The sequence below is a fragment of the Arvicanthis niloticus genome, chromosome 16 (assembly GCF_011762505.2).
Source record: "Arvicanthis niloticus isolate mArvNil1 chromosome 16, mArvNil1.pat.X, whole genome shotgun sequence".
Classification (NCBI taxonomy): domain Eukaryota; kingdom Metazoa; phylum Chordata; class Mammalia; order Rodentia; family Muridae; genus Arvicanthis; species Arvicanthis niloticus.
In genome coordinates, this window is record NC_047673.1 from 9,791,757 (window position 1) to 9,813,973 (window position 22,217).

Genomic DNA, 22,217 nt, shown 5'->3' on the forward strand with positions numbered 1-22,217 from the left:
CTTGTAAAAGTGACTTTTATTCATCCTGATATAATTGTCACTTTGGAGGCTTATTGCCTTCTTGTGCTATCCTAGGCCTAGTCCTGGTAGCTTCTAGCCTCCATACAATCTAGTCTAGGCCTAGGATGTTTTCAGCTGCTTCTGAACTCTGGCTGGCTGGTCATCTCAGTTTTGGCTCAAAACTCCTCTCTAAGCTGACTGGTTCAATCCGGCTTCTTTTGGCTCCTCCTGAATTGCTCTACTTGGTCTCATACTAACTTTGGCAATAGGTTCTAATCTTCTGGTTCCTTCTCATTCTCTGGCTCACTCTGTCTTCTCTTGTGTCTAGCCTGTTCTCTCTCTGTAACCTGTCTCTTTAACTGTCCTGGTAAAACTGTCTTCTCTCTCCTCTCCCTCTGCATGCTCCTTCTCATGTTGCCTCTCTTTCCTCTCTTCTCCTCAGAGTTGGGCATATCCTATTCAGTCAAATCTTTCTCTGATTCATCACTTTGTCTGCCTCTCAATTAGACATCACTTTCCACAAGGGTACTTCCTTCCACAACTAACTTTACCATCACTGTTTGGGATGAAAACTGTTTACTGAGGGCGTGTCTGTATCTCAACCAGGGAGGTTAAAGGTGTGTGCTAAGGTTGAGCCATACTACAACTAGAAACAGGTTTGTCCAGTAAACAACACAATCTCCATGTTCATAGTATGATCAAATATCCTGCAACAGCCTACTGGCAATATTATTCCTGAGGTTCCTTCATTTATTTTTTATTATTTTGAGATTGGATCTCTCTATGTAGCCCTGGTTCACCTGGAACTCACTATATAGGTCAGACTGGCCTTGAACTCAACAGAGATCCACCTGTCTCTGTTTCCCACATGCTGGTATTAAAGGCCTGCACCACATCTCCTAGCTCTGGGCCTCCTGAGGACAGTCTGAGGACTGTGGAGCTCACCTGAGGACTAACTCCCAGGTGAGCCAGGGCTAGAGAACATCTAGTTCTGATTGACATCTCTCTGTCCTCCAGAAGGATTCACATTCATCCTTACTTGCCTCTTACCTAAAGCAGGAAGCCAGAGGCTTCTTTGCTCTCAGTGAGAATTCCTGATTTCTATCTCACCACCCTTCAGTCATAGATGATGAACCAGGTTCCTTAGTCAGAGAGATGCAGGGACACACTCCTAAGCTTGTTGGGGAGGGTAGCATCCTTTTAGACATGATGGTGAAACAGTTTAGACATGATGGTGAAACAGGGAAACGAGCTACGGAAGCACATTGATGAGAAGTTTTCATCCCTGAAGTTAGAGCACACACCGTGGATCATGCTGCCCCCTTCTGGCTACAGAGTGATTGTTCTTCACATATGCAGATTGAAAGCTGCATTTGTTTATCTTCAAGCACTGAGGACATCTGCTGTCTCCGAGTCTGCACCAGGTTTAAACAAGTTCCTGTCCTATTATCAAGATAATGAAATGGCATTTAGAAAGAACAATGAATACAGATGAAAGGATGGGCACTGTTAAACTCTCCTCCTTTAAAGGAAGAGTGATAGTCAAGGGGAAGGCATGACCTCAGGACTGCTGCCTGTGACTTTGTTTCCCCTATGACTCCAAGGCTAACTGACTGGTGGGAGGAGGAATACAGAGCTCTTGGTGACTGTTATGCTTCTGTGTTCTTGCAGCTGTCCCCTCTCATCCCTACGGGATTACACTTCTCAACTGTGATGGCCAATCCATGACCCTGGGCTGGAAAGTGCCTAAGTTCAGCGGTGGCTCGGCTATCATAGGTTACTATCTGGACAAGCGAGAAGTGCATCATAAGAACTGGCACGAGGTCAACTCCTCGCCTGTTAAAGAGAGGATCTTAACGGTTGGTTTTGTCCGTGCCTCTGCTTTTACCTAGGCATTTTGGGTGGACTCTTTCACTTAGTTTTAGAGCTCACTGGGTTTTGGGTCCCTTGATCCTGAAAAAGTAGTAGTTCAAAAATCCTAGAGTTAAGAGGGCATGGTGTTTTGGAATAACATGAGTCTTGGGAACCAAGAAGGAGTAAAAAAGGCTGTGTCAGAAATTAAGCAGATTTCATGGTTGGTTAGTGAGCAGCCCTGGTTGGCAGGAATGATGTGTTCCATCCTAGGAGCAGAGCCTGGTGCTCAGGGGAGGATCTAGCCAAACAAATGCCAATGGGAGGGTACTCTGCTCTCTTTTGATAAGTTGATAACAGCCATTTCCTAGAAATCCCAATGTTTCCCATCTCCTGCCCCCACATCACACCCTGATACAGAGGGTCTGAGAGATCTAAAGACAAATCCAGATGTAAGCCCTTGGTTGTGATTTCAACCATCTGAGCCCTGGACCTCTCAGCTGAAGAGTGATGAATGAATTCATCTCATCCCCAATGCATAAGGACTGGTCAGAGCAAACATATTGGAGAATGAGAATTTGGGAAGAGTCCTTAGCAGATGAATATGTCATATAGAAGTTTCTGCTTTGTGATATACTTTAAATAGATATTATATATACATATAGATATGTATATAAATGCTTCATGTTTATAATGTAATTATGTAATATAGTATACTTTACATTTATATTATAATTATATATTTTATCTTTATAATATGATATACTTTATCTTTACAATATAATCATATAACATATTTTATAATATAGCCTATCTTTATAATATACTTATATAATATAGTTTATCTTTATAATATAATTATATAATATACTATATTTTATAATATAGTATACTTTATAATATAATTATAGACTATATTTTTATAATATTTTATATAATATAGTATACTTTATCTTTACAATATAACTACAAAATGTAAAATAATATAATATAATTATGCATCATTTAAACTATATTTGCACACATACATGTTACCGTGTGTGTGTAACTTAAACTCAGATTTGGTGTGACAATATTGACCCTTTCCAAGTTCACCTTTAAACTCTAGTGTCTCTTTACTGAGCCTGTGTCTCTGGCAGAACCAGCTCCCCACTCTGCTCTGTCCTTTGGGGAGTAAAGCAGTTTAACCACAAAGGTCTCGCTTGGGAAATCCGTATCCTGACCTGGATATGGCTGTCATCCTACCAAGCTGCTGGGTCAAAGGCTTTCCTTTAGGGTCTTGCCCATGAAATCAGAGACCACAAGGCTGAGGACTGAAGGCCGTAGCCACTTGTAAAACCATGACCACTCAGCAAGCATTTGAACGTATGGGGTAGATTTTGTGGTGACTATAGGTGGCAGGTTCCATGACTGCAGCTGACAGGGTAGCCTGGTATTACTTAGCCAGACTGGAATCATGGCTCCCGCTACCTTCTTGCTCTGTCCCATGGAGCCCAGTGGTAGGAGAGGCAAAGTGGGGCTTAAAGCTGCCTCTCTCGTGCCTGCTTTGCTCTTTGTAGCTGTTGTGTCTTCTCTCAGTTCAGCTCCTTGCCTGTCCAGAGGTCACCACATATCAGTCTGGTAGACTGAGGCAAGCTATCATGGAGTTGATATCACGTCCCCATACTTGGTGTGGAACTGGCCTCTTGAAGTGGCTTCCTCTGATTTCCCGGCACTGTCCATTCTACTTACGTTTCTCTTCACACACTCATGAGTCCTCCTTTACCTCCGTGTGTTGTAACACAGCTCTGATTTCTTATATTAACTGAAAACAAAATCCACACAGGTGGAAGGTTTGACCGAAGGCTCCTTGTATGAGTTCAAAATTGCGGCTACCAACCTGGCTGGGATCGGGCAGCCATCGGATCCCAGTGAGCACTTCAAGTGTGAGGCCTGGACAGCCCCAGAACCTGGTAAGACAGTCTAGAGAGTGATACGTGAATGCAAAGATGCAGGGAAGCCCTTGCCAAGGCAGCAGGGGAATCACTATAATGGTGGGGGTGGGTGGTCCCTGCCAGGGTGCAGGGCCCCTAGGTTTGGTTGAGGTTTCCACTGCTGCTCAGATTCGGTGACTTTTCAGGTCCCGCCTATGACCTGACATTCTGCGAGGTCCGAGACACTTCTCTGGTCCTGCTGTGGAAAGCCCCGGTGTACTCGGGGAGCAGTCCTGTTTCTGGATATTTTGTGGATTTTAAGGAAGAGGATTCTGGGGAGTGGAAGACCACCAGCGAGGCAGCAACTCCAAATCGCTACTTAAAGGTGACTGTCCTTTAAAAAAGCGTCTTTTTGAGTCTGTAGCAAATTGGCCCAAAGTCTCTGGGTGAGCCTATTTGGATGCCACTGAGACCACCATTGTACTTTACCTCTGGGTTCTACAGAGCAAGTGCAGGAAGCTCCAACAGAGGGCAGCAAAGCGCCTTGAGGAGGTGGTGCTGTCCTAACAAACTTCCTGTTAGGGTATTGTGGATGGAGTTGCTTGCTTGTTTTTTTCCGGGACTCATACTGCAGCCTACCAAACTACCATTACAGTAACATATCCCTTGTATGCAGAGGTACATTCTCCACCCTAGGCAAGGGTGACACCATCTTACCAGTGCTTCAACCTCAAGCCCAACATTTACTTTACCTGTGATTGCTTATAAGGGTCTAGTGATAAACAGCACTCACATATATCCACACACATGCATACACATGCACACACCTCTGCTCACACATGTGTACATGCATATAGCTGTACTCACCTGACATACATGCATATGCACACACTCATCTACTGTTATATGCACATACCTCTGTGCTCTCACACGTGCATAGGCATCTTCACACTCTATACACATGCACACACATACATGCCTGCATTCACACACATGCACATGTATACACACACAGAAGCCCACACATGGACATATACACACCTGCACCCTCACACACATTCACACATATACACAAATACAGACATGAACTCACATATGCATACTGTACTGTCAAACACACACGACTGCATAATATACTCACACACATGCACTTGTATGCATACATGTACATATACACATATTTGCATTTATACGCATACACATAATTTCACACCAGCACTCACACACATATACACTTGCACTATGACACACATGCACATATGCACACACACACATATGTACACATGCACACGTGCACATATACATGTGTGTACACATGTGCATATGCATGCATGTACACACATGTATACTTGTATGCAAATGCATGCACATATAGACACATGCAAATGAACTCACCCATGTACACATATGCATAGGATACATGCCTCTGCCTACACATGTGCATATATGCACATTCACATCATCCCACACATGTACACCAGCATGCTCACACACATATATGCATGTACACACCTGCACTTACATGCACACACACCTGTACTCACACATCCGTGAGGGCACACACTCACATACACATAGTATAAATTAGTTCATCCTCATTTTTCAAATATTTAACTTTAGCTCTTTAACTTTTCTGGTCACTGGGTCAGTTGTGACAGTGTCTTTGAGTCCCTGGCCTGCATGCTCTGAAGAGTGTGCTCACCTTTCCTGACCCAGAAGTCTCTTGATGTGGTTTAGACAGATGTCTGTGCATCCTTCTTTCAAGGAAGGTGACATCTGTGCCAGGTACTGAAGCTCCCTGCTGGAGACATGGGTAGCAGTGCTCTCTGCAGAGCAGTTTCATGGTGCAAACAGTCTCATTTGGATGGGTAAATGATCACCTTAGAGCCCAGCTGTGATATGGATGTCAGTGTACGCATACATGTCAGAAGAGACTGGCTCAATTTTGTAATGTCTAAAGGATGGTTTTCACAGCCAGAAACCACATTTAAAATAGTATGCGATCCCAGAGAATTGTGTTAAATGTCACCGAGGCTGTAATCTCATCAATAGCATTGGATTCTGCACTTCACTGTTCAAAGGAACAAATGAATACAGACAGACCCAAATCTGCTCATTCCTTCATTAAGATTGGATGCTGTCTGCCTTGGCAAATATTTCTTCTGTTCTTTCAAGGTCTGTGACCTGGAGCAGGGTAAGACCTATGTATTCAGAGTTCGAGCAGTGAATGCCAGTGGACCAGGAAAGCCGTCAGACACATCGGAGCCTGTGCTTGTAGAGGCTCGGCCAGGTGAGCCCCCAGCTCTCAGCACAGCGGAGGTAATCCCACAGCAGGACACTGAGGAGGAGTGCACACCCTCTTTATGGATGTGTACGCATGTGCAGGGTCATATATATATATATATATATATATATATATATATATATATATATATATTTGTTTATGTGCGTATACTGCAGCTGTAGTCAGACATACACTAGAAGAGGGCATTGGGTCCCATTACAGATGGTTGTGAGCCACCATGTGGTTGCTGAGAATTGAACTCAGCACCTCTGGCAGAGAAGTAAGCGCTCTTAACCGCTGAGCTGTCTCTCTAGCCCCAGAGGCATGTTTAAATAGATGAATGGATTCCCTGCTATTTAAATTTTTTTTTTACAAAAATTCTTTGACAAGTTCATACACGTGTATAATGCATTTTAATTATCTTTCCCAATCACTGGCTTACCCCTCATTGAACTCTTTTTTTCTTCCCTACAAATGCCTCAAGTATGTTTAAAGCAGACCTTGATTGGCAAAAGAAGTAAGGTTGTGAGCTGCCGTGTGGGTGCTGGGAATCAAAGCAGCTCCTCTACAGGAACAGCAAATGCTTTTAGTGTCTAGGCCATCTTTCTATCCTTTCCCTGTCTCTAGATTCTAAGAGAATCTGAATGTCTGGTATCAGGCCAGGTGTTCCCCTTGGTCAACTCATATCACACAAATAGCAGCCTAGTTCTTCAGCAGACACAGAATAACTGAAGGAAGAATGTAGAGTACTGTAAGAATGTACTGTCCAGGCCATGGCCTGGGGGTGAGGAGTCACTCTGAAAGGTAGTTCAGGGGTTCTTGAAGTGGCGGAGAGGAAGCCAGCAGAAGCTTGAGGTTACAAATAGCATCATCCCAGTCATCCAGGTGACCTTGTCAGCCAGCTCCCTGAGGGGTGCATGCCCTTCCTAGCCTCCCTGGTCAGCCTTGGGTGGAAATAAAGTAAGACTGATGATGTAACCAATGTAAAACAAGCTTCCATTTGGCCTCCCTAGAAAAGGAACCTAGAGGACACTGTGTTCTCTCCCCTCTTCCCTTCCCCTTATAGGCACAAAGGAGATCAGTGCTGGTGTGGATGAGGAAGGCAACATCTACCTTGAGTTTGACTGCCAGGAAATGACAGACGCCTCACAATTCACCTGGTGCAAGGCCTACGAGGAGATTGCGGATGACGAGCGGTTCGAGGTTCACACAGAGGGTGATCAGTAAGTTTCTGGGAAGGCAGAGGCTGTGAACCTTTGGCTTCTGCAGGAGCAAGTGACTAACACTCAGCTGTCCTTTTCCTTTCAGCTCAAAGCTGTACTTTAAGAATCCAGATAAAGAAGACATAGGGACATATTCTGTATCTGTAAGTGACACAGATGGTGTGTCCTCCAGCTTCGTTCTGGATGAGGCAGGTAATGTCCTCCTGACACAGGCTTGTCCTTCTCAGCTTCTCCCTACCTTCATATACTGTAATGCAGAGCAAAAATTTGATCAGTGTCTTAGTTAGGGTTTTACTGCTGTGAACAGACACCATGACCAAGGCAAGTCTTATAAGGACAGCAGTTAATTGAGGCTGGCTTACAGGTTCAGAGGGTCAGTCCATTATCAACAAAGTGGGAGCATGGCAGCATCCAGGCAGGCATGGTACAAGTAGAGCTGAGAGTTCTGCATCTTCATCTGAAGGCAGCTAGGAGAAGATTGACTTCCAGGCAGCTAGGATGAGGGTCTTAAAGCTCACCCCAACAAGGCTACCCCCTAATCCAAGGAGGCTATACCTACTCCAACAAGACCACACATCCTAATAGTGCCACTCTCTGGGCCAAACCATCACAATCAGAAAGAGGACTGAGGACATAGGGAGTGCTCGTGAGTCAGAATTACTTTAGACATTTAACAAATCTAGACTGAGGACCTTTCTTGCTGCCTTTTTCTGTCTCAGAAAGTATCACACAGGGGAAGCAGAACTCATCTTGGCAAGGGTCTCACTGTTTCACTAGGGACCACGCCTGGGACTGAAGTGTGAGTTCACTCCCACCTCTCAGTATGACTCACAGAGGAGTTACCTTCCAACATGTGAACTTGGGGAGACGTTGTCATCCCACACACTGTGCAAAGGAAAGACACATGAACATCTGGGAGGAGGGCGTTGGTGACATGCTGACAGCTTCACACATCTAGCTCAGTTTTGGTTAAATTTTACCAAACTCAAACAGACTGAACAAGACATGCCCAAGAATAGCAGAGGCTTGGCTCTGCCACTCCTTAGGCTGCACACAGAAGGGGCTTTGTGATCTGCCTTTGAGGACTCTGTCTCTGCATGCACAAGAAGCAGTCATATATGTCTCTGCAACTTACACAGGGCATTCTGCATTGCAGCTTTATGTAGTTGCAAAGAATGAAGCTCCCACCATGCTTTATAGAACTGGTGACCAAAAGAAGACCTCAGGGTTCCAGGCATAGTTCGATTGGTTTATACACATCCTGGTTGGGAGGTGTCACTGGGAATGGAGGTCCTCGTGGCCAAGCCAATGGTCATATGGAGTTTGCTGTTGATTCGGAAGAGTTTAGCACAAAGGTGTTTTCCCATATGCCCACCACATTTTATGAATTCTGACTTATGAGGGACAAGGAGGAGGAGAAGAAGAGAGGAAGAAGAAGAGGAAATGGAGGGACATCCTGGAAACTTAGCTTCTCTGGCTCTGCCCAGGATATTTTCAGGAGCCATTCTGCCTCTGCCCTGTTTTAATTTGCCACAATGAGGGTTTGCTTGAGTCAGGGAACTTCACTTTATCTGAGCTTCACCTTATCTGGATAAGGCAGAAGAAGAAAATCTTAGAAGGGGAAAGAAACCCACTAGCCCCAGAATGTTCCCAGGAGCAGAACTAGTGCTACTGGGAGTACTTCCTATGTTAGAGAGTAGCGATCTCTGGGGATGTCCTTTTATCCACTCTCTGCAGATAACTCTCGATTTTTAGAGTGTCTGCTTTGCTCTCTCTTACACTTCCATGCCAGCTTCAACTGTCCTTTTAACAAGTGGGTTCCATGGTGAGGACTGTGGCTGGAGCAGATTGCTAGTGTGGTAAAGGTTAAGCCCCTTATCTGTTCTTCTTCATTTTTATCTCCTCAGAGCAAGTCTTGGTGATGCGAGACCCCAGCTCTTGCTTTGCCTTGCTGCTGGTCACAGACTTACAGATGCACAGGTCAAAACTGATAACGTTTCTTTTCTTAATTTTAGAGCTTGAGCGTCTGATGGCACTGAGCAATGAGATAAAGAACCCCAGTAAGTATCGATCCCCCTGCTTCATACATGGATTTTCAAAAGGAGGGAGAGACTTCACTAGGCTTAGAGTGACCCACTTAGCAGAAGTATCAGCTTATGTTATAGAAACTTACCTGTCTGTTCCTAATCCAAGCAAGTTGTCTAGAAAAGGTCACCTCACACGGTCACTCCTCAACCTCTGACCTTGACCAGAGAGCCATAAGGAACTCATCATGCATGACTTTCATGTCTTCTTGCCACGGTCCCAGGGAATACTCCATGGCTTCTTTAAATGTTTAGGACCTGGAGTTGGTGTTTTGTGATCTGGAGCTGACTACCTGAGGAGAATCTATTCACCACTGACTTGATTTCTCTTTCTCCTGTAGCAATTCCTCTGAAGTCAGAATTAGCTTATGAGATTTTTGATAAGGGCCAGGTCCGATTCTGGCTCCAGGCAGAGCACCTTTCACCTGATGCCAACTTCCGGTTCATTATTAATGACAGAGAAGTTTCTGACAGTGAGGTAAGTTTCTGGATGTGAGCTGTGGCTCACAGGGGCTAAAGCTCTGGAGGAACCCGGGCTTACGTAGAAGGTTCTCTCAGTCAATGTACATATTCATTCTCACTGCTTCTGAGTTGCAGAGGCGGGATTTCAGAAGGTTGACCAGATGGCTCTAGGTTGTGGTCCTCATACTGTTCAGAGATTCACTCTTGATTAGGTTGACTTTAAAATTCGAATATGTTAAGATGAAAACTGAGTATATTTTAGAGATTTGGAGTTTGAGTTTAGGAAAAGGTTCAGGATTAAAGGGGGTGTCTTGATGAACTAGTTTCTCTCTTTCTGACTATAGTTCTGGAGTCTTGTTAGTTTGCTCTATCTTGGAAATTGACCCCCTATATTCCTTCCTCTGGTAGCTCCCATGGGGGACACAGGAGGAAAAAGGAGTCTCAGGGGTATCTTGATCCTTCTGGGCTGTTGCCTTGGTGTGCTGGATCTGATCTGGACAGAGAAAGGCATGGGGCTCTCACAAATGCTTATTATGCTAAGATAAACACACTTGGCCTTTGTTCTACTGTGTGTGTGTGTGTATGTGTGTATGTATGTGTGCAAGTGTAAGTAGTTGAGGTGTGTCTTTGCATGGCACCTGTATGATCAGAGGAAAATCTCTGGTGTTTTTCTCCAGGCATCTTTAACTTCTTTGTTGAGCCAGGGTCTCTCATTAACCTGCATTTCATCAAATAGGTCAGCCTAGTTTGCCTGCAGGCTTCCAGAGATCTGCCTGTCTCTGTCTCCAATTTTGTTATCCCTGGTTATGTGCTACCACATTGAGCTTTTTGCATGGGTTCTGGGATCCAAACTTCGTTCCTAGTCATTGTGATGTACTTTACTGAATGAGCTATCTTCCTATCTTTTTGATTGTATAAAACAAATCTTAAAATTACTATAATCCTCATTTTTGGCTATGGAATATTTGAGAAATTATTACCTATGTTTAGGTGTATTTACCATTGAGTAATTATGCCGCACTGGGGAACCCAGTCATAGGACAATCTATTTTTTATGGAGTTTCTTTTATTCATGAGTGGGTTTAGCTGAGCCATCGATTGGTATAGCTCTCTTTTCTCTAAATGCCATTGTAGTGTCCTTGGCACATAGCTACCTAGTTCAAAATTCCCCATTCAGTTGTTTACCACACATGGGTCAACTAGGGGCTGGAAATGAGAGCCCTCCCATGTTTGTGAACAGCCCATTCCCTTTCTTGAGCTTTCACACATTCTCTCAGCCTGGTTTTTATGTCTAATGGTATTGGCAAAACAGCGCTAGATGAAGTCTATCAAACAGAAGTCTTGGAATGTCGTGGTATTTAAGATCACACCACTCAGTCAGCCTATCCCACGGGAGCTGTGGTATGCTTTTAGAAAAAGTACAGTGCAGGTCGATTTTGTGGGTTGCAAAAATCCAAGTGAGTGCACACTGTGTACGGGGCAGCATCGCCTGATCAAGGTAATTGGAGAAATTTTTTTCCAAGCAGAGATCATGCTAGGAGAAGAAGTGGAATGTGGAGTAATTGCACATTATTTGCTGAACATCTTTTGATTAACATTTCCTGCCTGTGACAGAGAGCGACATTGCTGCTCCAGAGCCAGTCTTTTGGAGTAGGAGTGAGTCATTTCACTTTTTTAATTAGCAGCCCACAGGTGACTTTCACATTTGAAGACTGATGCTATTTTGTGAAAGTCACATAAGACCCTGTATTTATGGGGCTTGTAAAAATCACAGAACTTCGTCTTGCCGCAGCAAGATGCCTAATTAGTTCCTAAAGCCTTCTCAGACACCGTAGGGCAGAGGGAGCTGAAGAGCCTACTATGTATTTAAGCTTCTGGTTGGTGAGACTCATACCTGTGATTTCTTAACTAGTCAGAGTGGGTTCCTACAGTTCCAGGAACTTGCAGCAAACTGATGGTGATGTCACAGATACTGACTACTTGAAAGTTGCTTTTTTATATTCAAATGTCATCACTTGAAACTAGACAGATCAGGGCAGGTATCACTCACTGGGCTCTTGTTCTTCTATTCTGATATGGTGGTGATTCATTTCAGGATGAGGACACAGTGTTTTCTCATAATTCCTGTCATTAACCTGCTCCAGAAGGTTCTGCCTCAAAACTAATCTGCAGGCTTGTGCCCCTTTATTTTGGCCTTTTTCAAGAGCATAGATATATCCATCTCTTCTTCTAACTCCCTTTGGGGGAAAAAAAACCTTAGTGATATTATACAAGTACAGAATATATAACTGACATATTTGAAAGAAAATTTGGATTTCTTACTGAGTTATTATTTTTTTGTATGTTTAAAGGCTGGACAGGATGGGACAGGTTTTAGCCACGTACAACTATTTACAGCTTTTGAGACTGAAGTTCATAGTTAAGCCCTGGGAAACTGCCTGTCCCTTTTCTCTTCTCAGAAAACAGTAGTGTAGTTTTGGTCCTTGGTTCATCTGGAGTGCTGGTTGATAACCTTTCTTCCTGAGTCCTTCAGATGTAATATCTGGCATGTCTTTCAGTCTTTTGTTGCTGTGAAGAGATACCATGACCAAGGCAACTCTTACAAAAGAAAGCATTATTTGGGGGTTTGTTTACAGTTTTAGAAGGTCAGTCTATGATCATCAAGGCAAGAAACAGATAGGAATGGCACTGGGGCAGTAGCTGAGAGGTTTACATCCTGAACCATAGGCAACAGACGGGGTGGGGGAGTGAGGAGGAGGAAGAAGAAAGAACAAATCTGGTGTGGGCTTCTGAAACACTTGCTCCAACAAGGCCACACCTCCTCCGAATTCTTCCCAAACAGTTTCACTCTTTGGTAACAAAGCATCCAAACAAATGTGATTACTGGTGGCTATTCTCATTCCAGTCACCATGAGGTGCAACTGCAATGTGAACACACAGTCTCATCATGTCAGTCTCTTTGTCTTTTATGGGTTCCAGACACACAGAATTAAATGTGACAGATCAACAGGCATGATTGAGATGGTCATGGATCGGTTTACTATTGAAAACGAAGGGACCTACACTGTGCAGATTCAAGATGGAAAAGCCAAGAATCAGTCTTCACTGGTGCTCATTGGAGATGGTACGCCACCGGGAACGTTCTCAAATGCCCACAGAACGTAACTGAAAGAAAATACCTTTGAATGGAGAGAGGCAGATGTATTTCATCTCTCTCTCTCTCTCTCTCTCTCTCTCTCTCTTTCTCTCTCTCTCTCTCTCTCTTCTTGAATAGCATTCAGGGCTGTCCTGGAAGAGGCAGAATTTCAAAGGAAGGAATTTCTACGGAAACAAGGTAAGTGGAGGCTCACACACACAGCAGCACAGGGTGCAGACTTTGTAATGTATCTTGAACAGGTCCTGCATCTCACAGCTGACTCTGAACATACTTAGAATGATCAAACATTGAGTCATCATTTTTTTGTTGTGCAAATTAGGAGATGTCTCTGTCTTTAGCCCTCTAGGTGTATCTTAGCTGACCCTGGATATCCCTTGATTTTTATATTCTCTGATGAGGATCTCTCTAACCAGCCGCTATTCCCTGCAGATTGACAATCCTTCCCAACACCCTTCTTTCCACATTTTTCTCTGCCTGCCCCATGTTAATGAGAATGCCTGAGCTTTACCGAAGCTGGTGGAGCTCAGGATAGCCAAATTCTCTGCCTACTTCAGCCTAGCATCTGATAAGTCAGATGGACTTTTCTGACTACCCCCATCACAGTGTCCAGACCACTCTTTATTCTGCCTTGTTTTTCCCACAGGTTTTTAAAAATATATTTTGAATTGGGATAGAATCACATCACTTTCTGTCCTCCCTTCCCTCCTGCCAGTTCCTCCCAGGTACCCCTGACTGAGCACTTCCACAAGACACCAATTGAATTCTAGCCTTATAAAATGTATTAGTGTAAAAAAAAAATCAGTACTTAAGTCTCCAAACTGCTTTAGATTTTTGTGTTGAATGAGAAAATGGATTTATTAGGCTCTGGCTTGCTCCATGCTTATTTAGATAGAAATGATTGATACTTTTGAGAACCGTACATGGCTCCATCTCTGATGGGAAACAACAGCGTTTACAAAGTTGCGAGGTCACTGCTCTGTCTACATCTCATCCTCACTAATTCCCTTACTTCAAAGATTTTATTACTACCCTGCTCAGTGCTCAGTCAGACGTGCGGCCCGGGGAAGGAGAATGTGGTGAGCTGAATAGTGTAAATGTCTAAAAAGCGATAGACCCCATGCACCAGCAAGGGGTGGGGGTGGAAGGAGCTGTGTATCCCACTAGGAAGAGGAGGCTCAAGAGAGACTCAGCTTGAAGGCAGGTCAACTTCAGGTCTATGAGAAGTACCTTAGCTTTATAGGGTCCAGCAAATTCCTCCAGTCAACTATGTTTATATATCAAAATTTAATGTATATTTAAATATACATGCATATGTGTATATAAGATCTATTTGTCTGTAATGTAAATTCTTATTTTAGAATGTTCTCTTTTCCCACAGGCCCTCATTTTGCTGAGTATTTGCACTGGGATGTTACTGAAGAGTGTGAAGTTCGGCTTGTCTGTAAGGTAAGAGACCCAGCAGGTTCTTCTTGTTCCTCACAAGAGAGGCTGGTTAGTGAGCAGCTCTAAGGAGTGACGTGCTGATCTAGGTGTAGGAAGGAATAGACAGAGACTTCAGGGTTTAGGGAACCCTGTGGAACTTAGATGTTAAGTTCCTTCAGAGAGCATTAGTGTCATGATAATTCTCCGAAGGAGAATCCAAGGAGTTAGGTTTACCGCAGCGTAGACGTTGACTTAGAACGTTAGCAGCCAGTCCCCGAGAAGGTGTGTCATGAGGAAGTACACCTGCCATGATTTTCACAGGACCATCAGGGAGTAAAAGGCACATTTGGGGAGCAGGTCTTTAAGTTTTTGCTACTAACTCAGTAGCTAAAGAAGCTTGTTTTCTAAGTTGTGTTTTAAGCAAGTCACTGAGAAAGAGCCGAGGATAAATGATGGTGGTGCATTTTTTTCCCTTAAGCTACTTACAAATTACTTAAAGCCCAAGTTGGATAGAAGAAAATAAGCAGGTCATTCCAGCATGGTGGGGCTCCATGGTTCAGGATGAGAAATGGGTACAGGGGAGTGCGGTGACAAGCCGGGAACTGAACGGCATCTTTAACCACAGTCAGAAGACAAAACGTTATGTGCATTTTGCACAATAACATAGAACTATATTGAGAGAGGCTGAGTCAGTGGGTGAGAAGGACTGGGTGTTGTATGGGAGTCTGAAGTGTTGACATTTGGAAGCAAGAGGCTAGCCCTTTTCTGAACAATAAGCTGTTTTTATAGGCAGTTTACACTGGAAAAATACCAGTTTTCTGAAATGATTGCCATGCATGGAGAGGTATGGGCTTCTACTTTGCATTTCTAAGCCTCGGCATTATAAACCTCAGATCATTAAAAGGTCAGAGGTTAGGCCAGGGAATAAGGAGGGTGATGGTCGCTTTGGTTCTGACCATAGCCGAAGTACATACTGATCTTCCTGTATCCTAAGGACAGGGAAAAATGTAAGGTCTACTTCTTGGGGCTCTAGTGCTATGTAACTGACCATAAATGTTTGAAACTACCTTCAGTTCCCTGACCACAGAGATGCATAGACTGGTAGACACAGATATCAGGAAAATGAAAGAAATCGCTCTTGAACCTTGAGTATTCTACAATCTCATGCATTTGGTTTTCGATACATGCTGCAAAACATCTTTCTGAGTATTATTTCATTAAGTGATACCGTGACAAGTGACACTTCTTAATTGATTTACGTAACAAAAATGTACAGGAAATACTATATGTTAGGAGAGACTTTTACCTTTACAGAAAAGCATTCGAAAACAAAAGTGTTTAACAGAAACTGTAATCATAAGAAGAAGAAGGTGTTTTGGGAGTTTGTCACACAGAGCAGGGTGAAGGAAGAGCAGAGTCCCTTGGAGATGGGTGTGGTGTGCATGTGATGTCTGAGGAATTAGCTTGTTTCTAAGTCTTTTTGCTTACTCCTGTACACATTAGGCACTTGAGCGTCAGAGATGAATTGCAGGCAGAGATGTATCACGGGGTCGGAGAAGACACATGGTGGCTATGCGTAGGGGGAGACCCCTCTACCCACACACAGGTAGATTGAGGCTGTTTTGAGAAGAGACTGAAGGGTATAGGAAAGGCTTTGATTCCACACATGCAGTAGCAGCTTCTACCTTGATGAACAGCATGAACCTAGAGGCAGGGAAGGATGGCAGAGGTTGGCACAGCAGGGAGACCCAGAAAGATCAGGAAGCTACCACCCTATGATGTGTGTTCACTCATGTTCTGTGATGAAGATGGGGAGAGATGCTTCCAGAGTGGCTGGTGCATGATCTCCATCCATTCCTTAGATACTGTGAATGGCTTTTCTGTGCTGGGCTGGCTTTTGATTCTGGGGACTAACTCAGGCAAAAGTACCTACAGTATGGGTATGTGATTATTTCCCATTGTCACTGGTGACAATATAACATATAGCTGCTGTGGAAGTTCCAAACACATGGCATTACTAGTTTATGGAGCTAGTCCCATGACATCATCATTTGTAATGTTCCATTGCTGGCATTACTTGTATGGGGTCTGTATGAATGGGGATACAGACTCCCCAGCCTCCTGGAATCCAATGCTATCTAATGTCCAACATCTGTCACACAAAGCAGAATGTCTTCTTGAGACAGCACATCGGCAACATATGTGTGAGTGTGGTTACACTCTATCAGAACCCTGCAAAGCTTAGCTTCTAAAGCCAGAGGGTCAGTTGAGAGGAATCCCCACATAGGGAAGCTCCCCCCTCCATGGCTCACTCCTCTGTGTTCATGCCCATGAATCCCCCACTTTCAAAGAGTGGTTTCTCAGTGACACACAGAGTTTTGGATCCACCGATCAAAGCACTTTGCTCAGGCCCCATTAGTGACACTTCCCATTAAACATGAGATTTTCACACCTACTGACTACATGGGTCCTCTTGGTAGCAGCTTCCAGGGCTCACTGTTTTCAGAAGACAATTGAGAAATGCTTTTACCATTATTAGAAGTGACAGGTCTTCCAGGAGCGCCTTGCTGAGCCTTTGAGGGGTAAATGCTGGTGTCTTCTTTAGGGACAGGTTCACTAACCTTGAAGGATTTTTTTTTTTCTTCCGAGCCATTGTAATTCACTTAGGATTTCTGTTTTGCAGGTTGCAAACACCAAGAAGGAAACTGTTTTCAAATGGCTCAAGGATGATGTTCTTTATGAAACCGAGACACTGCCAGACCTGGAGAAGGGGGTCTGTGAGCTGCTTATACCAAAGGTACTATGCAGCCACAGAAACAAAACTGCTCTCCACAACTTGTAAACTTGGCAGTGCCTTCCAATTCAAGCACCGATTTCCCATGTTTTGTGAGGAAAATGTCTGAATCAACATCTTGTATTGTGGTACTTGATTCTGTATTAATATGGGATGTGTTTTATTCATAGTTGTCTAAGAAGGACCATGGTGAATACAAAGCAACCTTGAAAGATGACAGAGGTCAAGATGTATCTGTTCTGGAAATAGCTGGCAAAGGTAAAATGGTGCCTTCTTTGTCTTATAGTAAAATCCATTCTGTCCATGGAATGCTCACGAGTACCCTTAGCTGTGTGCATATCTGTTGAGCATATCTGCTGGACATATCTGCCTGTGTGATATGGGCTCTGTGGGAGCTATAGTTGTGTCCTCTGAGATGGCAGAACTCCATTCTGTCCATGAATGGCAGGTGCTATGCCAGTGCACTCACGCACACTCTGAGCTGGGTGCATTTTGGCTCTGTAATGACATTGTATAAGAAAAACAGATTGTACTTTGTCTGCATTAAGAGCATCAAAGAAACACACAGTATCACTCCAGGCTTAGATGAAATGTCATTTCCCGCCCCTCATCAGAAGCCAGGTTTGATTCCCTATGGATGTAGTTAAGATGATTGAAGCTCTTATGAAGTTATTCGATTCAATGTACAGTTGGATTTATGTTGAACAAAATGTTCTTGTCCCACATTTAAAAAGCGAATAGGTTAGAAGGATTTATGGTGCACATAAGCCTTTTATGGACAAATATTGCCATTTTAATGTTTCATTTTTCAAATGAATTTCACCGTTTCCTGTGTCAATTTAATTAGACATGGAAAATGCTGCTTTCTGTTAAAGTTGTACCCCGTGATGTTACATTTCCCTTCTCCCTTCCAGTGTACGAGGACATGGTCTTGGCAATGAGTCGTGTGTGTGGTGAGTAAAAGCCCCTGGGGTTTCAAGTCTTGTTGGCTGAAGCATCTCTGATTCCTGGGGTATGCAGTCACTTCTCAGAATATGTTAATGGCCAGAGTGTGTCCCATGCCTGGACTTGGGTAGGTGACAGTGGAATGACTGGTTACCTGGCCACTCCATGATGCTCCTTCAGAGTGTTAAAATGTGAGTCCTGGAGCTCCCTCTGCCCTTGACCACCAGCCACCACTGCCAATTTGCCCTTCCTCAACCGGGGCAATTTTTTTTTTGTCCAAAATTGCTATTAGTCTTTATTCAAACAGTGAATAGGAACAGTAGATACTTACACTCCAATCTCACAGTCTGTGCATTGAGACAGTTGCCCTTGTATAGAAACTGGGAAAGCAAAAATGGCACTTATAAATGAACAAACAGTAGCTTTCATGTTAACAACTCGTAATGTCTAGACTCTCTAGGTTTGTAAGCATGCCCAATCTATGATGCATTGGCCACATGTGACTGCACAAAGTCAAGGATAGCTATGAATGTGGCTCAACGCAAAATCATAAACTCACTGGAATTTTCCTTCCTGTAAGCCCGTTGTGAGGTTCTCCAGTGTGAATTTTGTAGACGTGAACGTTGTTATAATGTCAAAGGGTTAGACACATCAGCTAGAGAATACCCAAGTTACATTTTCTGATCGAGTAACCAAAGTGTGCATAAGCCAGTGGATGTGCAACCATGTGGGTCAAGACTTACCAGAACCCACGTCCCCATCACCTCAATTGCAGAGGCTTGTGCTTTCTTAGAATTTCCATGAAAACCACTGTACACTTACCTCTAATGCTTTCACAAATGGCCTTGTGAGGCAGACCTTTTGTTTTTGTTTGGTGAATGGGCTGGACTACATTTGGCTTCCAGTGAGTCATGTACTGACCCCATGGGTGTGTATTCTGCTTGGTAGGCAAACAAAGCCATTAAGAGTGGCTTTGCTCTTACACTCCAGGGAGCTGCTTTGCATTACCTAGCTCATAATGTGCCAGCCATGAGAACGGGCCACCTGACGATGACAGAGCTGGTCACATGTAGAGAGCTGACAGTGCCCTCAAATGATGATTCTGAAACTCTCAGGTCACACCTCACACAAAGCAGACGCAGGAATCTTTGATGGGGACTGAGGCAGGGATGGAGAGCAAGCACAGAAGTCTCTGTGTAATTAGACCCCCCAGCATCTCTGTGACATTGCAGGAAGAGAAGAGTGAGGTACAGATGTCTTGAGAACAGAGGATTCCAGTCACATCCTCCAATTTCCCTGACTCTGACTTTTCCATGCATTGTGACTCCTCCCACCTCTTCAGATTCTAGAAGTTTTCAGTCGTTGTCAACAAGACTGTCTGTGCAAACTAAACTGCTAAGGGCCAGGGGTAGATTTTAAAAAAATGTTTCTTTTGTCTTAAGCAAAGGCCATTTAAAGTTCTCTGGCAGGGCAAAATTGTGTTTAATGAAAGCATGTGACACAGGAATGAGGTGGGAGCCTCTGTGGCACTGACAGGGATGACTACCAACTTGAGGAGGGATGCATTGATGCTGTGGATGGATGTACCTTCCCATCAGGCCATGCATGGGTCTGTCCCACTTCTCTGAGATCTGAGATAGCATCTGGTTATCTACAGGAGCCTCTGCCTCACCCCTGAAGGTTCTCTGCACTCCAGAGGGCATCCGGCTTCAGTGTTTCATGAAGTATTTCACAGAGGAAATGAAGGTCAGCTGGTATCACAAGTAAGTATGAGAGCACATGACCATGGGTGGCTGCAGAATCCCAGGACTGGATATGGTACTCTTGGCGAACTGCGGGCCATGACCTTGTTCTCGATCATTGTGCCAAGTTTAGGCTGGGTGGGCTGCGGGGCAGATGGGGAGGGTCTGGGCAAAGGAGAAAGAAAAGGAAATGCCAGAAGGTATCAACAGCTTTCTCACGGCTCTGCTCACTGATGGTGGTGACAATGCTTAAAGCTTCTTCCTGGTATGGAGAAGAGAGCAAGGGAACCAGTGTTTAGTGTCCAAGCTCCAACCTTCCAACCAGTGGCATTCTCAATAGACACAGTAAGAAGACAAGAACCCAAATAAGCCCAATAGTTAAAATAACAACAGAGGGTATAGGGAAACCTGCATCAGTGGATGATGTGAGAACAGGGACTGGGAAGCAGTGGATAGCCTACAATGATGCCCAGGATTCAGACTTTGGAGATCAGAACCAGCATAAAGTGCAGATCTAACTTTATTGTTTTTTACACAAGCTTTTTAGCCAATTATGTATTCAAGGGCAAATTGGGGTACAACCTATGTTAGCTGAATCTGACTTGCCTGTCCATGAACCTGTAGGGCCCCTCCCCTCAGGGGGAGACTTCCATGAAGACAGGGGAAGTAGCTACGATGTCTAGTCCTTTGGGTTGTTTTGCCCATGTGCCAGGAGTTGTGTCACATCAGATATAGTAGATCAGGACTCCTCATGGAGTCATGGGAGCCTGTGTTGCCTCAAGCTCCCCAATCTACCCACAATATTGCTTCTTCCTCCACCAAGTTTGTCTCTACATCCCCACCAGGGTGACATTTAGTCCATAGATGTCCATGAGAATTTTACAGAATGCAGACTTAGACACAGACATTTGTTCCTTGCTTTCAAGCAATGCCATGTATCAAGGGATGCAGAAAATGCCACTTTAAATAGAAGATTGGGAATCCATGCTCACAGTTGAGAAATGAGCTGACGAGATGCAGCCAAACGTTCTGCAGAAAAGAACCCTGTTTTCTTGCTGGAGAGTGAAATTAATGTATCAGGCAGATGTGGTAAAGCTCGATGGTCAGAGAATGGACCACTCCAGGCTGAGAGGAACCCCAGCCACTCACGGGAGTTCTTGCTGTCATTATAGACAAAACAAAGCTAGCGTTCTTTGACCTCAGCATAGGTACATTCCCTGAGTTTGGGAGAACTCTCCTGCAGTGGTCACATTGGGCTAATGACTTCCCTGAATCTTAGTGGACCCAACTACCTCAAGAATGAGGTGCCCTCTGTCGCCTACACCTCACCTTTAGGATCTTTAGACAGGATGGGAGAGGTAATGGCTTCCAGTAGGAACGTGAGGTGATGGATGGATTCTCTCCCACTCTGGTAAGGGCTACCAGCCACTGTGACCTGTGACAGAGCTCTGTGTGCTTACAGTGTATTTGAGTTGTAGAGACAGAGAAAATGACATCTCCAGATTTAAGGCCCACATGGGTAGCATGTGGTAGGGCAAGACTGAACAGGCTGCAGGAGTTATTACAGACTTAGGGATGGTGGCCAGTGAGTCACACAGCACTTGAAGCAGATTGTAAATCCCTAGGTGAGGTAGATGCTGTCTTCCTCTGACAACCAGGGTCAATGCTACACTCTTTATACACCATGGAGTCATTACAGGGCTGGCTGGGGCGTTAGGAGGCCTTATCAATGTGTCAGCTCACTTTGAACCCATTACCTCATATCCTTCTGGCTTTGGAGGAAGCATCAGCAGCCTGGTTGTAACTCCCTACTGTGTGCTTGGACGGGTCTATGTGAGATGTGAGACACTGTCTAACTCTCACTTGGAGAATCGGCTCATGGAGTCTGGCAGGGAGTCTGATTGCACAGTACATTTATGTTGAAAGAATTTTCTTTTCACAGAACCATAAAACTATATAAAGTCCCATTAATGCTTTTAGGTAGACATAGGCAGTTGTGAGTATTGACATGACCCTTTCATTGCTTTAGTAATAGAGATTTCTCTGAGCTCATTGGAGGTCTATCTAGTATTGGTGTGTGCCACCCTCAGGCAAAGAGCCAGTTGACTAGAATGAACCCATCAGATTGTGGACAAAGCATTCGACCTGAAAAGCTGTAAGCCTAATCTATAGCTTTGGCCTCTGGGTTCTGCCTTCCCAAGGGTACCAAGTCCCTATGCATCCTCTTGCCAGGAGTATTCTGTGCTCTGCTGGGCATACGTAGTACCTTGATATTACATCTTTTTATCCCTGCTTGGCTGGTCTTCCACGGAGCCTTCCTGGTTTTCTCCCTCCCATCTG

The 22,217-nt window shown here is 44.2% G+C and overlaps 1 protein-coding gene across 2 annotated transcripts in view; it reads left to right on the forward strand.

Moving 5' to 3' along the window:
* Nucleotides 1-22,217, forward strand: part of Myom2 (myomesin 2) — a 69,636-nt gene that overhangs the window by 41,620 nt on the left and 5,799 nt on the right. For both annotated transcript variants that reach the window (XM_034520352.2, XM_076913872.1), the window contains exons 18-32: nt 1,672-1,859; nt 3,677-3,803; nt 3,971-4,149; nt 5,940-6,054; nt 7,115-7,271; nt 7,357-7,463; nt 9,287-9,331; nt 9,697-9,833; nt 12,797-12,941; nt 13,092-13,151; nt 14,353-14,420; nt 17,080-17,193; nt 17,361-17,448; nt 18,105-18,143; nt 19,793-19,898. In XM_034520352.2, coding sequence (XP_034376243.1) covers nt 1,672-1,859; nt 3,677-3,803; nt 3,971-4,149; nt 5,940-6,054; nt 7,115-7,271; nt 7,357-7,463; nt 9,287-9,331; nt 9,697-9,833; nt 12,797-12,941; nt 13,092-13,151; nt 14,353-14,420; nt 17,080-17,193; nt 17,361-17,448; nt 18,105-18,143; nt 19,793-19,898 — 1,675 coding nt within the window. The remainder of the gene's footprint in view (nt 1-1,671; nt 1,860-3,676; nt 3,804-3,970; nt 4,150-5,939; nt 6,055-7,114; nt 7,272-7,356; nt 7,464-9,286; nt 9,332-9,696; nt 9,834-12,796; nt 12,942-13,091; nt 13,152-14,352; nt 14,421-17,079; nt 17,194-17,360; nt 17,449-18,104; nt 18,144-19,792; nt 19,899-22,217) is intronic.